General features: G+C 48.8%; 1 protein-coding gene across 1 annotated transcript in view; it reads left to right on the top strand.

Annotated features, from left to right (window-relative positions):
• Positions 1–16,195, top strand: part of LOC131563863 (vascular endothelial growth factor receptor kdr-like) — a 130,451-nt gene that overhangs the window by 70,054 nt on the left and 44,202 nt on the right. The window contains exons 10-12 of the mRNA XM_058814047.1: positions 3,032–3,182; positions 5,523–5,628; positions 13,238–13,346. Coding sequence (XP_058670030.1) covers positions 3,032–3,182; positions 5,523–5,628; positions 13,238–13,346 — 366 coding nt within the window. The remainder of the gene's footprint in view (positions 1–3,031; positions 3,183–5,522; positions 5,629–13,237; positions 13,347–16,195) is intronic.

A 16,195-nucleotide genomic window follows, 5' to 3' on the forward strand; every position in this document is an offset into this window, starting at 1 on the left:
CCCCAGCCTGGCCCACACTGGGCATGAGCAGGGTAAGGGTTTGTGCACAGCCCCTGTGCTGCCCAGGGAGCAAATGTGAGAGAGCGAGAGAAGCTCTGCCAGGTGCACCTCAGTGATGCCAGGCTTTGGGCTCAAAGCCCCTCTGCAGGGTGAGGTGACAGCCTGTCCACAGGGGACACTGAGCAGGTGCCAGCCCTGAGGAACCAGCCAGTCTGAGCCAGTCCAAAAGGTCAGGCCCAGCACAGAAACCAGTTCTGTTCACAGCTGTTGGCACAGATTAGATCATGACTGTAGAGTTCTGAAAATATGGTATGGGATTGGCAAGAGTGCAGGTACACCACAGCAGGGATTTTAACATTCCTTTTATACATTCTGCATTACTACAAACCTCCAGAAACAACGAAAATTTTAATTTAAAAATTTTTAAACTATTAAAATCAGGTTTCCATCACCCATGGGAGCAACTGCTGTAAAAAGGATTTGGCCCAGCAAAGGGAAGGACAAAGCTCAGCTGCCAGCAGGGGCACAGTCAGAGGTGAAATGGCCATGGCAGTGGGCAGGGGGTTGGAAAGGTTTCACCCCAGGAAATGTCCCCCACAGGAGGACCCCACTGTCACCCCCCAAACCCTCAATGCCCCAGGGCCAGCACCCTGCAGGGACAGGGGAGCACTGGGGCATGGGGAAGGGCCCTGTCCCTGTCCTGTACAGGTGAGCAGGGTCACCTGAAGGGCCTGTCCCCATCCTGTACAGGTGAGCAGGGTCACCTGAAGGGCCTGTCCCTGTCCTGTACAGGTGAGCAGGGTCACCTGGAGAGTGACACCACCTCCACCACCCCCTCTGCAGGGGAAGGGCACAGACACTTGGAAAAGTTCTTCAGTCTCTGAATTTGTGTCCCCAGTCAGCCACCACCGCACCTGTGTCATGTGAAAGAACAAATGGGGAGGCGTTTCCCCTCACACTTAAAAAAATAATTGCTTGATCATAAATAATGATTATTTCGATTGATGAATCATTTGGACTCATTTTAAGTCTTAAATCATTTAATAGTGCTATAATTGGGGCATGAAGAATTCACTCCTCAGTCATGTATGTTCTTGTTAGAGCTGGAGCAAGTTCAGTTATTATTTCTTTTTTAGAAGGACAATTTAAATGACAGTCAACCAAGAATATAGAAAAATATGCTGATATTAAATGACTGTGATCAGTCCTTGTCTCCCCATGCTCTTTCACACACACAAACACCAGTCCCCTTGCCCAAGTGTGTGAAGCTTTGTTGTTACAGCCCAAACAACAACACTTGAATAACCTTTCACACACCACGTGTGTAACCTCTCACACTGAACTTGGAGTCTTTCTTCAAGTGCAATCACGCTTGGGAGGTCAGGCCAGACGTGTCGAGCACGGGATTTCAGATGAAAAGAGAAATGTCTGAGATAATAAAAATTGTGCTTCCCCTCCAGGGAGAATTTACAGAATTACTTTTATGATCAGAAATAATTTATTGATGGGAAATGAGATGCTAGGTAAGGAAATTCACTGTTGGTCCCAACAGTTTGTCCTGTGAGTTGCTCAGGAATCTCCAAGCATGTGGAATCCTATGGTTCAGCTCAAGGAGAGCCACACCAAGCAGGGGCCAGCATTTGGGTTCCTCAGGGGAAATGTTAATCAGGACCTCCTGAAGGTCCTTTGAACAGCCAGTGTTTTATGACAGGATGGGATATGACTGAACCTACTCCAGTCAATGCTTCCATGGGGTGGAGAAGGAAATACTGATGTGTTTTCAGGCACTGCTGAGGTCAGAAGATCTTCCAGAGCCTGACCATGAGAAATGCCAAGTGAGAGTCCCAACAAGACACGGGATCAGCCTGGTCAGTCCTCTCCTAAGAGGGCTGGAAGGAAAAAAAAAAAAACTTTAAAAAAAAAGAGGGAAAGGGCTCAAGATTGATGAGGTGGGCAATAGCTCATATTTACATATCTGGGGCCCTTCTGACAGCAGAAAAAATAAGTTAGCCCAAAAAATAGAAATCTAATCTCCATTCACTTCCCAGCTTGTCAGAAGGCCTTGGTGCAGAGCAGCCCCTCTTGGCTGCACAGGGGTGTCCCACAGAGGGACCCCACCAATAAATCTGTTTGATTTCCTGTTATGAGAAGCAGCCAAAGAGCTATGGCCAGGGATGGGCAGAGCTGTCTGCACAAGGGAAGAGCCTGTGCTTTCACCCCAGCCCCAAAGCCACCCTGTGTGAGGTTAGTGAAAGTTCAGTTCACTTTGGGGCTTTTTTCCCGTTCTCTCTCCTTTCGTGCCTTCCCGTGGGAGCTGCAAGGAGACAGGACAAAGCATTTCTTTCCTGCTGGCAACGAGCAGCCCTGAAAGTGTCACAAAAAGTTTGCTCTTGAGAGATTTCCAGTCTGAGGGTGTGATCTTGTGGCCCCTCCAGATGTGAGTAATGCTGTGACATTTTTAATGGCATTCACCGTGCTTGGTGAGAATTTCTTGGCATTTCTGTCCAAGTGTTTTCCCCACACCACTCTTTCCTCACTCTCTTCTCCCCTCCATCCAGTGCACATTACACACACACAGAAAAGGAAAGATTCCAGGTGAAAAAGATGTTTTTGTTTTTCCCTAAGCCTGAGGACCCGGTGGCTTTCAAGCAGCTGCTTGAAAATGTTCCTCTCAGGAAGGGACATCACCCCTTCAATTCCATTTTGCCACAGTCCAGGGCTGATCCTGATCCTGCAGCCAAGATGTGACCAAGAGATGTTCCATGGCATGAATTTTCCAGAATTTCAGCAGGTCCCCAACACCACTTGAAAGGGATTAGGATGAATGTGGTAGCATTGCAATGTGTTTTGTGAAATACCACGACAACCAACACCCTTGTTTCCTTGTGAAGGAATATTTTCAGAACTGCTGGGAATTCCCCAGAACATCAGGTTCTCACTGGATCATCACTTCTCCCAGCAAAATGTTTTAAAACCTTTTATGGATGTAAATTTGCTCATTTGAATTTTGTGGGGTTTTTTTTGTCTTTAGAGAGACCCAAGATCTATGAAAAGGAAACAGATTTTCATAAGGTTGTGAAGGTGGAATTGAGAAGCAAACACAAAATCCAGTGCACAGCAAGTGGGAATCCTGAGCCAAGGATTGAGTGGAAGTGGCAGCCCTGCAGCCTCACAGACACCCTGTAAGTGACTTCCCTGTGGATGAACATGCTCCTGAATTGTTGGATATTTCCAGCCAAGTTTTCTTTCCACTCCATCCAAATTATCTGAGCTAAAATCACAAGCAGAGTGAAGATCTCCAGGGTTCTGAGCCCAGCTGGTGTCTGGTTGTTTGTGCACCTTGTGTATTACCTGAATTGTGTTAATAAGGTTTAAAGTGACTAAAGATCATTGAATTTTCCTTTACCTTGGCCAGCAATGCCCCTCTGACTTTCCTTAGCCCTGCTGAATGCTGTGAATATTTGACAAAGGAAATCCAGCAGGATGTGTGGGCAGAGCTAACACACCTTTTTCCAGACAAACCTGCTGAAGGCTTCGCTTCCTTAAATCCATATGGGATTCATGGCACTTCCCAAGGGCTGTCTTCACTCTGCAATCTGGGCTCAGCCTCCTGTGCTGTTCCTGAAGCTGGGAGAGGGAATTGTGTCTTACTGGGGACCCTTCTGTGCTGCAGGCTGAGGTGTGAACACGCAGCAAAGTCACTGGGGCAAAGCTGCCAGAGAGGAAGGAGGCCAGGGAACACCAGGATGCCTTTGGGGGTTTGCCTGAGGAGACTTTCCCTTTGCTCCTGCAGCTCCCTGAGCAGAGGGGTCTGCAGAGAGAGGCCTGGGCTGGTGCCCATCGCTTCCCTGGTAGCCCCTGGGCACGTGCAGGAGCCAGGTCCTGCACAATTCTGACACTTCAGCTCCTCCCTGCAGTGAGAGAGATGAAATCAGGTTTTCCACCCATTATAAAAATGAAGATATATCTAGAAATCAAGGGAGAAAATTACTGGATGGTGGATTGCTCATTTTCTCACTCATTTGTTGCTGTGAATGGCAAGCTGTGAGACAGGAAAATCAGGGAGAATCCTTCCCCAGGATTTCTGTACAGCACAGGGACGTTGGGTGATGCAGCCTGAGTTTGGGAGTGCCCAGGGAGGCATCCCCAGTTACTCTGCTCCTAAAGGAATCACCTCAGGGATCTGATGGCTTTGGGCACTGCAGGGCAGCAGGAGGCACAGGGCTCTGCCTGGGAGGAGTTCAATGAAACCAGGGTGGAAAGACCACATGGAAACCTCTGCATCCTCTAGGAAAACCACAGAGGTGACCCGAAATCTTTTCCAGACCTCTCTGTCTAGGAGGAGAGAATTGGCCATGAGTGCTGAATTCAGCCAGATCCAAACCAGTGACCTGGTGGCAAAGGACCTCACATAACCCTTGCTGCAGCTTTCTGGCTCTCTGATCTTATCAATTTAAATACAATTGCAGAGTGGCTCTACCTCTGCTGGCCCCAGGGGCAGCCTTATCTTGCTGCAGCAGAAGCTGGAGGAGGATTCCTGTGGGAAATGACACAGCCCCCATTTCCTTCTGTTGTCTGACTTCCTCTCTCTCTCTCTTTCTCTCCCCCCACTCTGCCTCAGCAGTGCCCTTTGAATCCCTGAGCTCCAGCATTGTTCCTTAGAGCTGGGATGTGATTTTACTTCCTCTGAGCTTTTCCCCTTCATCCTCAGGACAGGATTGTGCCTTGCAGGAAGTCCCTCAAGATCTAATAAGGCCCTTCTGAGAGCACCAAACCCTCCCCTGGCCCAGGGTGTTGCCCCTGTGCTTTGTGTGGCTTTGGCAAAGGCATGGCTGATTTGTGGAGGGATTTTCTGCAGCATCAGCCCTGTCAAAGTCCATTTTACCTCCTGAGACCCCGTGGTGGGCTCAAAGCCTTTGCATTTCTAGCAATGAGAAGAGCTGTGTCTCTGCTTAGTGCAGCTGGACCTTCCCACATGACATGTTCCACACTCTGCTCCTTGCCCATGTTCCAAAATGAAGATTGAAAAGTGTCTTCTGTGGAATGTGCAACATTAAAGGGGCATTCTTATTTATTTATAAAGTATTTATCCATTCTACTCCCTCAGCCCACACTTCCTGTTGGAAGCTGAGCACAGCAGACACTCAGCGACATCCACCTCCCCACAGTTTGGAGTGACTGGCATTTTGAATTTGGAAATATAACTTATATTAGCCAGATAAAACTCACATGATTTAATTAATTGCCCAGTATTTTCCATTTCTAATCTTTGCAAAGACTGGGGGGTTCATTGCTGGTCATGCACTGATTTTGTTTGCCTCTGTCTTACAAGGTGCCCTGTAAATAATTTGGAAATGTTGCAAAGAAGGAATGGAGGAATTCCACAAGGATGTAACAGACTCCAGCAGCAACAGTTCTTAGGAGTATTTAAGACCTAAGATTCTTGTCTAAGATTGACATTTTCTCACTTCAATACACCTCCCTGCTTACCTTGAATACCATCTCTGCTTTTCCACCTCCAGGTGCAATCCTGAGGGGCCAAAAATTGTGGTTTCAGAGAACACAGTCATAGGAAACAAGATCAGGAGCATTGAGAACATCCCCATGAGGCAGGGGGATAAAACAAAGGTATGTGTGGGATGGGATGGGATGGGATGGGATGGGATGGGATGGGATGGGATGGGATGGGATGGGATGCTCACCCCCAGCTGTGGTTCCCAAGCTGCTGAGGGTTCTTTGCATGCTTGGAATTCCCCAGTGCTGGGATCATCCCAGATCTCTGCTGTTTAAGTTTACAAGTGCTGGGGTTTGGGAATGATGTCACCCACCCTATTTAAACTCTCCCAGGACTTCTGGGTCAAAACCTTCTGTGTCTCCCTCAGTCTTGAGAAAGTGTGAGAGTGGTTCAGTTCGAGGGGTGTCACGATGTCATGATGTGAACACTGACAAGGACTCTGAGTTCATGAAACACTTGGAGAGTTGTTGGTCCTGTCCCACTTTGTCCTGCCCCCTTTTGTCCTGCCCCCCTCTGTCCTGCCCTGTTTCCTCACTCCCAGCAGCAGGAGCTGACCAGGGGTGGTCACAGTGCCACAGGTGCCTGCTCTGATTTCCAGTGTGCAGCTCTCAGCTTGAGGCCACTTCCCTGGAAGTATTAAGGAGGGAGAACCTTCCTTGGACACTTCCCTGCCTGCTCCCCCTTCCAACAGCCCTGGGATCACCCTGCCTGTGTGAATGCAGAGATCCCAGCAGGATTCCCTGTTCAGTGTCCCCAGGTGCCTGTGGTGACACTGGCTGGTGTTCCACACATCCAGGCTGGGAATGGGCAGCGGATTTGGGGCCTCCTGGCTCTGGCTGGGATCACCTGCTGGACTTGCAGTGGGTTTGCAGCTCCAGGTTTGGAGGTGGATGTCCCAGATGGTTCAGTGTCTGATCCTGCAGGGTGCTGGATCCAATCCTGGCTCCCCTTCGAGCACGGGAGAACCTTGAGTTAGTCCCGTGCTTAAAGTTAAGCACAAAGCTAAAGTGCTCTCCTGGACTGACTCCAGACTAAATCAGCATCTGGCAGGATCAGTGCCTCAGCCATCTGCTCTTTCTCAGGAGACTTTCCAGTTCTAAACATAATCCAAACCAGAGCTCTGAAAACATGGAGCTTGGGCTGGGAAGGAGAAGATTGGTGTTCACCTCCCATTCCTGAGTTTTTCCATTGCTGGGAGATATTTATAAATTGGATTTATTTAGATGGCATAGTGCCCCTTAAGCTCTGGCTTTAATGTATTCTTTAAGAATTTTACATCTTAGGTAAAAGCAACCCCCTAAAAGTGCTAATTATTTATAAAAATGGAGGTTGGTGACATTCACCTTCAAAGTTTCTTCTTTTTCTAAGACTTTTTCGTTGCTGCATAGGCTGACAAGAGCTTTGAGACTCTCAGAGCTACTGTTTCTCTCCATATATATTATATATATATAATCAGCTTTTACATATTTCATTACTAAAGTTAGGAGCTACATAATTTTACAATTTATAGTATACTCATTCTTTTTCTGCCTGGCTGAAAACACAGTCTGAGGTGCTTCCTATTAACTTTTATGTCCTGATTAAGATTTATTCAAATTAATATAACTAAATTATCGGAATCTCAGGTTTCACTCCCTGCTTACATTGCAGACAGTTCCTCTCCTTCCCCCTTTCTGAAGTTCCAGACTGTGTTAATTTGAGTCTTTATATTATAGAATATAATTTTTTTAAAGTCTCTAAGGAAAAAGTCTTCAGACTTTTCCTAGAGTTTTATCAGTTGTTATTTCTATCAGGAATGGAACAGACCAATCCATTCCTACCATGTCCCAGCAAGTAATTCACCTACACTGACCAAGGAGATGAAAAAATAAAGATGCTGGAGGCTGAGCTTTCAGGAGCTTTGTTAGGAACTGGGATTAGCTGAGGTTGGGGATTTTCCTGTGGGATTTGAGCTGTCCCATGAGCACTGGAGTTCCAGAAGGTGGAATTCATCTGGGCTCTAGGATTTGTCAGCACCCAAGAGTTCATCCTTGGGAGCTGAGGCAATAACAGCTGGTCCAGCCACATGTGGAAACTTGAATTAACTGTTTAGAGCTGCTAAAAATATGGAATAACTCCCCTGGAGTCACCAGATCCAGAAATTTGCCCAAAGCAAGCTGGCAGGGCAGCAAGCATTGGTTTTTCCAGCAAGCCCCTGGTGCTCTTTGATCACATGAAGCTCTTCAGACATCTCCTGACAGAAGTGCCATGTAAAATTGAGCTCTCCTGTCATCATACTCATCATGATTATTCCATGAGTATTCCACAGACAGAGAAGTGAATTTCAGCTCCCCCTGCCTTCCTAAGCCTGAGTCTCACTCCTGAGGAGAAGCACGAGGTTATGGTTCAGGTATTGATGCACTTCAGGGAAGTTTTGGTCCAACAGTGACCAATGAAATGGTCACACAGCTGAGGCAGTTGCACTGTGATAGTTTCATTTTCCCTGGGGTTTGGGGTCCACCCTGAGCTCCTCACTTTGGGAGTTAAAGCACTGCAGGGCTCCTCTGGATCTGCTTTTTCACACCAGGTGTAACACCCGTGACTGCAGGAATTGCCTGACTTTTCAAGTCACAAGGAGCTAGGTTGCAATTTTATTTTCTTTCCTGTTAGCAAAATAACAAACTGGCCTGAGCTTGGGACCAGCAGAAGGGAATAGCAAGACTCATGCATAATTCAGCTCTCTCTGGGGGGTTCTTTTCATCTCTTTTCTCCCTTTCATGTCTATATGAGAGTGGCCAGGCCACGTGGGTGTTTCTGCTGGTGAAATTCACAACCACTCAAGAAAACTGACCCAAAAATGCCAAGTTTAGACCTCCTGAAGGAACAAAAAGTCTCCATTAGAGCAGTGGGATGTGTGTGGTGAGAAGTGTGTGAGCAGCTCAGGCAGGCTGTTCAAATCTGTCACTTCCAGGAGCTTCTGCAGCCCTGTCACCCCAGGCTGTGCCAGGAAGGGGACAGCACAGGGACAGGGTTGGGACACTGCAGCCACTCCCATGGGTCAGCCCAGGTGTGTCAGGCACTGCCCAGGCACAGGAGCTGTCCCTGGTGGGTCTGGTGAGAGCCTGGCCAGCAGCAGGGACACCAGAACTGCCCTTTGTCTTCCCTGACCTCCTAAATTCACAACCACGCAGGAAAACCGACTCAAAAATGCCAAGTTTTGACCTCCTGAAGGAACAAAAAGAACAAAAACTCTGCAGTCACTGGAGGAAGGAGCAGGGGGTGGTGATTGCTCAGGACCAGCCAGGATTTACCCACCTTCTCCAGGGGCTCAGGGTGATCAGTCCCTCCAGGCCACAGTTAACCCCAGTCCCCAGCCCAGCCCCAGCAGCTTCCCTGACCTCCCAGCTCTGCTCACCCTGAGGAAGGCACTGGCTGCTCCCCTTTCCCCTTTCCCACCCCCTGCCAGAGACGGGAGCAAGGCTGGCAGTTCTCAGGCAGCCCCAGCCTCTCTCCTCACTCATGCTCAGCCCATCCTTTAGCATGTTTTGAGTGAATGAACTCCAGCCCTGGCTCAGCACTGTCGGGCTGTGCAAACAAGTGCTGTGTGTGCCACTCCAGTGGATGGATTAGCAGTGAGCTGAGTGCTTTCTGTGCAGGCTCCCTGCTCAAGTTCTGTAATTCCATCTCCCTGCAGCCACCTCCAGCCCAGCCCTGCCACAGTCAGACAGCTGAGAAGTTTTCCACCCACGTTTTGCTCTCCTCATCCTGCCCACGGGGAGCTAACGAAGTGAAAGAAGAAGGATTGTTAACTGCAGCTCTGGGGTGGGGAGGGGCAGACAAAGGAAAGAGAAAGCAAGCAATAACAAGAGATATTAATTCATGCTGCCTCCAGCTTAAGAAAGGTCTCGTTGCTCTGTCCTTACTACAAGATGTCTTAAAACACTCACAGTGCATGGCTGGGGAATGTTATTTGGCTGCTTCTAAAATAACTTATTTTTATCAGTTTGAGAACATTATATATGGACTTTATTGAACTACTCCATCAGGAGTTTTCCCAGCAGCAAGCTCTATTTACTTGTCAGAGCTGTTCTTCAGAAATCATTCATTTTATCCCTTTGCTTATTGAGCTTTCAACTTCGTTTATTCTTTCCTAGTAATTATTTATTAGCTAATAATCCCTTCCTTGGGCTTGCAGTATTGGGTGGCCTTTGGGTTAAGTCATAGGAAATGGAGTCCTTAATTCCAAATCCAGCCCAGGCAATGCAGGGATGTGTTTGGTTTGCAGTGAACTCCCAGATCCCATCTAGGAAGATGTCTAGACACGACATGCCAATAATTTGTTATTAATTAGCCTCGTGCCAGCACTGCCTGCACAGGAGCTGAGGGTGGGACAGCCCCTTGGCACTGCTGCTCACAGGGCCAGGGAAGCTGGAACCTGCACATTTCCAGGCTGTAAATAGTGCATTGATGGCATTTTCAGTGCAGAGGCACAAAATTTCAAGGCAGTTGCAGGTTTCACATCAATCATTATCCAGCTCAGCAGAGAGTGCTGTGCTCTGGGGTGAGCCCTGCCTTGATCATGGAACCAATCCCAGAGGGGTTTGTGGTGTGAGGGACTCAGAGACCCTCCAGTGCCACCCCTGCCATGGAGGGACACCTCCCACTGTCCCAGGCTGCTCCAGCCTGGCCTTGGGCACTGCCAGGGATCCAGGGGCAGCCACAGCTGCTCTGGGCACCTGTGCCAGGGCCTGCCCACCCTGCCAGGGAACAATTCCCAATTCCCGGAGCCATTCCCTGTGTCCTGTCCCTCCATCCCCTGTCCCCAGCCCCTCTGCAGCTCTCCTGGAGCCCCTTCAGGCCCTGGCAGGGCTCTGAGCTTTCCCTAGAGCTGCTGCTCTCCAGGTGAGCAGCCCCAGCTCTCCCAGCCTGGCTCCAGCCCTGCAGCAGCTCCGTGCTCTCCTCTGGACTCATTCCAACATGTCTCCAGCTTTTCTACCCTGGCTATGATTCCAGGAGTGGAAAATACTTCTCCAGGTGCAGAGACTGAGCACACACAGGGATTATCCCCTCAGAATTTTTCCACTGTCTGCTAAAGGTCCCCAGATTCTGGGATTGTGCCCCAACAGTTTGCACTGTTAATAAAGGGAAAAGATCCCTAAGTTTGGGTGCTCAAGTTAAAACCATTTTTTCATTCGGGATGGCATTTAGAATAACAAAATCCTTATCCCAACCTGCCACTGTGACCGAACACACACAGATTTCAAATTTCAGCTACCAAACCAACCAGGATTAGGTTAGTTTGACCACTGAGAACTTTATTTCAGATGTTGGAAAGATAACTGGGCTCCCAGGCTCAGGGATTTACCCAGGAGCACACAGCTGAAGTGAAAGGTTGATACAGAATGATTGCAAGGGATTCATCTTACAGGAAAATCACTCAAAATCCTGAATTGCCAGCTCTGGGATCACATGTGGGTCTCTGCTGTGTGTTTAAAAGTCACAGTCTGGAGGGCTCTGGGAGGTGCCAGCTGTGGGCCCAGGTAGGGAAGTGCCTGATCTCTGGTGCCAGGTGTGTAAGGGTTTGGGATCCAAGTGCACAACAATGACCAGAGCATCCAAACAAGACAATTACTTCCTCTCTATTCCTCAGTGGTTTGGTTTGGTTTTTTCCCTTTATTCCTCAGTAGTTTTGTTCTCCCGAGAATTTGTCCCCAGATTGTTTCCCACTGTCATTTACCATCTTTTTCACCTTCATATCTAGACACAACTGAGATTAGCTCCAATGAGGTCTCAGGATAGCTATTTGCTCTTTTTTTTTCTTTTTCTATTTTCCCACTGCCCTGCCAGACTTTTCCTGAGTTATGGAGCTGGAGATATCAGCATCTGTCTGTGTGTGTGCTCATGAGCATTTACCTCTGGGCCACCAAGCAGCTTGAGGCATTGCATCAGTGTTTAGAAGAGCCACAGTGTCACCCCTAACACTTTGGACATGTCCCAAAATGGATATTTTATGATTTTGCCTGGCTCTGCAGTGTTATCCTGCACTTCCCAGCTAGAGCTGTCACTTAGGAAGACTAATTGCTGTTAAAAGCTGTCCAAATGTATCCCCTCCTGTCCTCAGCACGTACATTTATATTGGCTTTTGCTCTTCCCAAACATGAAATGCTCAGCTCCAGCAGCCATGAGGAGGGAGATGTTGGTCCTGGTTCAGCAGGAATTCCAGAGTGCTGCTCAGGGCTCTGGACATGAGCTCCTTCCCAGCCCATGGCTCTGGGCCACTGCTCCAGACCAGCAGCAGCAGGAGGAGGAGGCTGCTCTCATGGCCAGGCTGGTTTTATAGCCAAGGCAGAGCTCTTTTCACATCATAAATCACTCAGGACTGCACAGCTCTTTCTGTGCTGGACACCAGAGGGAGTTGGGTTTGCTGCTCTCCTTTTTCACCCCTAAATTTGGGGGTTCCCCATTCTTACCATGAAAAGTGAACACTTTTCCACTCAGCCCTTATTCTGCTGCAAATGCTCACCATCAGAATGGCAAATGCACATGGGATCAAAACCTTTGGAACTCATTTCCCTGCAGGATTTGAAGTGCCAGATCTCAGCAAATCTTAAATAACTCAGAAAATTTATCGCACACAGCTCTAGACACTCTCATAGGGCAGCTTTAGGAGGGGTAAAGGAATGTCTTGTGTGAGTTTAGTTTAGGATATTAAAAAGAAAGTCCAGAGATGCTTCTGTGCACTTCAAAGAGCTCTCTGGAGATAAGGACAAAGGGCCAGAGGGTGTTATAAGTTTTGATTCTCAAAGGCCTTAGAGAGGATGGCAAAGAAAGTGATATTTGTTCCAAATGTGAGGGCTCAGAGTTCCTCAGGTGAATGGCAGGGGAAGCAGAGGAATCCTGCAGGAACATCTCTGTCCTGGTGGCTCAGGGCCTGTTTTCCTGCTCCCACTCCAAAGGAATACAAGGAATAATTAAAGGCTTGGTCTGTGGGTGTTCCTGTGTGAGCCTGAGGGGCTGCACTGTGACAGGGACAGGGTACATGGCTGGGCCTTGGGAGGTTTAAGGAGCACAAGTTCTTAAGGACATGTTTGAGCTCATCCCAGGAGTGACAGAACGCCCTCCTTTTCTGGTGTGGTGAAGCTCAGGACAAGTGTTCCTTCCTTCCCCATGATCCTCCCTTTCTGTATTTACCAAGTGTTCCAGCACTGGCAGCTTCTCCAGAGCTTCCTCCTCACTGAACCAGTCCTGTGCAGCTCCAAGGAAGGATTTGGACTCATGGGGCTCCCAGCACAAAGGGGCCACATCATTCCCTCCCTTCTCTGAGGGAAAAAAAAAATGCTGCAATGCTCTTTGTACCACATCTATAGGAATTACCTATGGATATGTGGATATTCCCCACACAACCCAGAGCTGAAAAGCAGCAAAGGGAAGAGATGGCTGTGGGACTGTTTGAATGGATCCTCCAGGTCCTTCCCTTCAGCTTTTTGCTTGATGTTGATGTTGATGTTGATGACCTTGGCAGGTCCCTGTTTTTCATGGGTAAGACAGGGGAAAAAAGGAATGGTAAAGTTATAGGAATGAGATGGGAAGAGAATTAGCTGGGCTGAGATGCTGAGAGACAAAAACCAAGTAGCAGCACTTGTCTGGGACTTTGACCCATTATTAACTAGAAACAGCCTTCCTAACAGCTTTTCTCCCCTCACGCACCCTCAGAGCCATTCCTTGTGTTCTCTCTGTGGGCAGGTTGTGAGCACCCTCAGCACGGAGGACAGCAGTGCCTCAGGGATCTATTACTGCGTGGCTGCCAACAAGGTGGGCGAGGAGGAGCGGAGCATCGCCTTCTACGTGTCAGGTGAGCACCAACACCTCCCCACGGGCACTGCTGCTGCTCTCAGCTCCCTGGGGGCCTGCTGAGTGCTGCTTCAGGCTCCTGGCCATCCCTGTGTGTTGTTGTTTTGGAGTAGTCCCAGGCTGCTCACCCCACCCAAGGCAGGTTGGACATGTCCAGCCCCGATGGCTCTTTGCCCTTTGCAGCTGCAGCCCCAAGTCCCTCTCTGTGCCTTAAAGCAGCACTGGTGACATTTGAGAGCTGTCCTTGGGAAACCTCTGGCAAAGCTGAAGCCTTTGTGGTGTTCAGAGGCCCGGAGCCTGTCCCTGAGCCAGGAGAAGGGTTGTTCCCCAAGGAAATCAGCAGGCACACAAAGGTGAGCAAGGCCAGGATGCAGCCTGCTCCAGGCTGGTGGCACTGTGACATTGGAGCCCTGCCTGGCCCTTTGCAGTGCCCTTGGTGCAGGGAGAAGGTTCTCCAAAGAACACAAATCCAAACAAATATCCACTTAACCTTTCAGCACAGGGATTCTTTAGCAGTGAGATCAACATCTACATCATGCTTTCAGGAGAGATGGCAGTTCAAAAAGAGAGGAGAGTCCAGGGACAGCCTCGTTCAAGAGCTCACCCAGAACAAACTGAAACGTTGCTGTGCTCACTTTCTGGATGAGTGGATGCTGGCTGCCAGGATTTGCATCAAAATATCGATTTTTAGAACAAAGAGTGCAGAAGTGTCCTGGAAAGTAAATGTGTGATTTTCACTGCTTGGTTCCTTGCCCATGAGCAAGATGGGAGGGCAGAGTTCGCTCGTGGCAGGGATCTGTACTCCTGTGCCTCTCCTCCCTCCTGGCTTGTTTGACTCCATTGCTCCAAAGGAATCCAGCACCTTTCAAATCCCTCCAGCCAAAAAAGGGCTCACCAAACACTGTTCCCATTGGTGTTACACAGTGTGCCAACAGAAAAATGCCATCCAACAATAATGAGCCATGGAGGGCAAAGATTTCACCTCCATTAGAGGTGACAGGAGACAGGAGAGGCTTTCAGCCTCCAAAAGATATTTCCCAACATTGTAACTCTCATTTACTCAGGGAAATGCCCTTCAAGGTGCATTTTTGGGAGACACAGCTCAGGTATAAGAGGTCTCCATGGTGTCCAAGGCAGGCTGAAGACTGGCCATTAATTTTCCACCTCACCCCTTCCAAGTGTTGTGTCCTGCTGGGAATTCTGCCAGCTGCTGTGTCTGGGTGGGTTATCCAACTGAACACAGAACTGCACACTGGTGACTAAACCCAAAGAAATAAGCCAGGAGCATAAGGTCAGATCCAAAGGGTTAGATCATCCATGCACCTTGCACAACTCTGGTTTATTTTAATTATAAAGTTATGTAGGGGGGTTTTTTTCCACCCACGGTGAGGTAATATTTCAAATTTTTTATTTGAAGATCCATCTAACGATGTTTTGGGACACAAGTGGTTTAATCATGCAGTTTGAATGATGAAGGAAATGAATCACTGGGTGAAATTACTGACAGTGGTTCTGGTGGGGATGTCTCCATTCACCCAAGCAGAGCAGGAGGTGAACAGGCCTTGGCCAGGCAGATGTGTTCCAGCCTGGGCAGGGAAACTGGGAGTCTGCACCACTCTGGGGAAGAGGCAAATGCTGACCAAGCATGACTGGCTTTTGGAAGTGCTGTGTTTAAAAATAGTGGTGTTTATGGATTAGAAAGGAATGAAAACTTTCTAAATGTGGCTGTCCTGATGCTAAACTAGGTCATGCTGCAGCAGTGCCTGCTGTGGGCTTTCCTCTCTGAGAGCTCCAGCAGGGCCAGGCTATGGGCACAGCTCTGCAGGTCACCCTCACACCTGGAACAGCTGGAGCAGCTCCAGGTGACTCTGCCCAGGAGTTTTCTCCTGTCTCAGTGTTGAGGGACATCCAGGGAAGGGCTGAGAGGTTCCAGGCAGAGGAGGCCCCACAGCACAAGGCTCTGAGCTGGTCACTTTATGGGTTTGAGGAGGTTCATTGTGTGCAGGTCAAAGCTCAGGGCTGAGCTGAATGCTGGGGTAGAGCTTGAGGGCACAGGAGCAGCATGTGGGACTTTGGGGCATCTCGGAAATGTTTGTAGCATTTCACAGCTCTCTGCAAAGCAGCTCCAAGTGTGGCACCCCTCCATTCATTCAGCAATTTGCTGGTTTTAAAGACCTGCTCTCCCATTGTCTCCTATCAACAAATGAGCTGCTTTCAGACCTTCTGGCTGAACTGGGCTTAACTCACTTCTCCCTGGTGAGAAATCTGAGGATGGCACAGAGGCTGAACTCCCTCAAATCCCTGTTCCACTGGGGCAGGGCTGAGATGTTTTCCCAGGACAAGGCAGAGTGTTCCAGGGACACTTCCTCAGGTGTTGTCCAGGCTGCTCTCTGGGGATGTGCTCACTTCAGTCTGATGTTGCCACCACCACCACCTTCATTTCAGAAAAATTAATTTATCCCTGTGGAATAATTGTCAGCAACCATTTTGTTCTTCCACTGCAGAACCCCCACAAAAACTCCCACGGACACCAGAATTAGCACTGGGCTCTATTTTTAAATCATTTCTCTGCCAGCAGAGTTCATTTCATGAGGGGTCAGCAGGGTTTGGAGATCACTCAGAATCCAAACCTTATAAGGGGTCCAGAGTGATGAGAAATCTCATGATGCAGTGGCAGCCCCTGCTGCAGATGTCCTGGCTGTCACTGTCCCTCTGCAGCCCTCTGCAGTCTCTCCTGAAGGCATTTATCCATCGTGTCCTGGCCCAACTCCTACTCCAGGATTTTTGTTTTGTGTCAATCCAATCAAGATCTGCCCCCTGCCTGCCTTTCCCCCTCCTGCTCTGATTCCA

Source organism: Ammospiza caudacuta, chromosome 14 (genome assembly GCF_027887145.1).
Source record: "Ammospiza caudacuta isolate bAmmCau1 chromosome 14, bAmmCau1.pri, whole genome shotgun sequence".
Classification (NCBI taxonomy): domain Eukaryota; kingdom Metazoa; phylum Chordata; class Aves; order Passeriformes; family Passerellidae; genus Ammospiza; species Ammospiza caudacuta.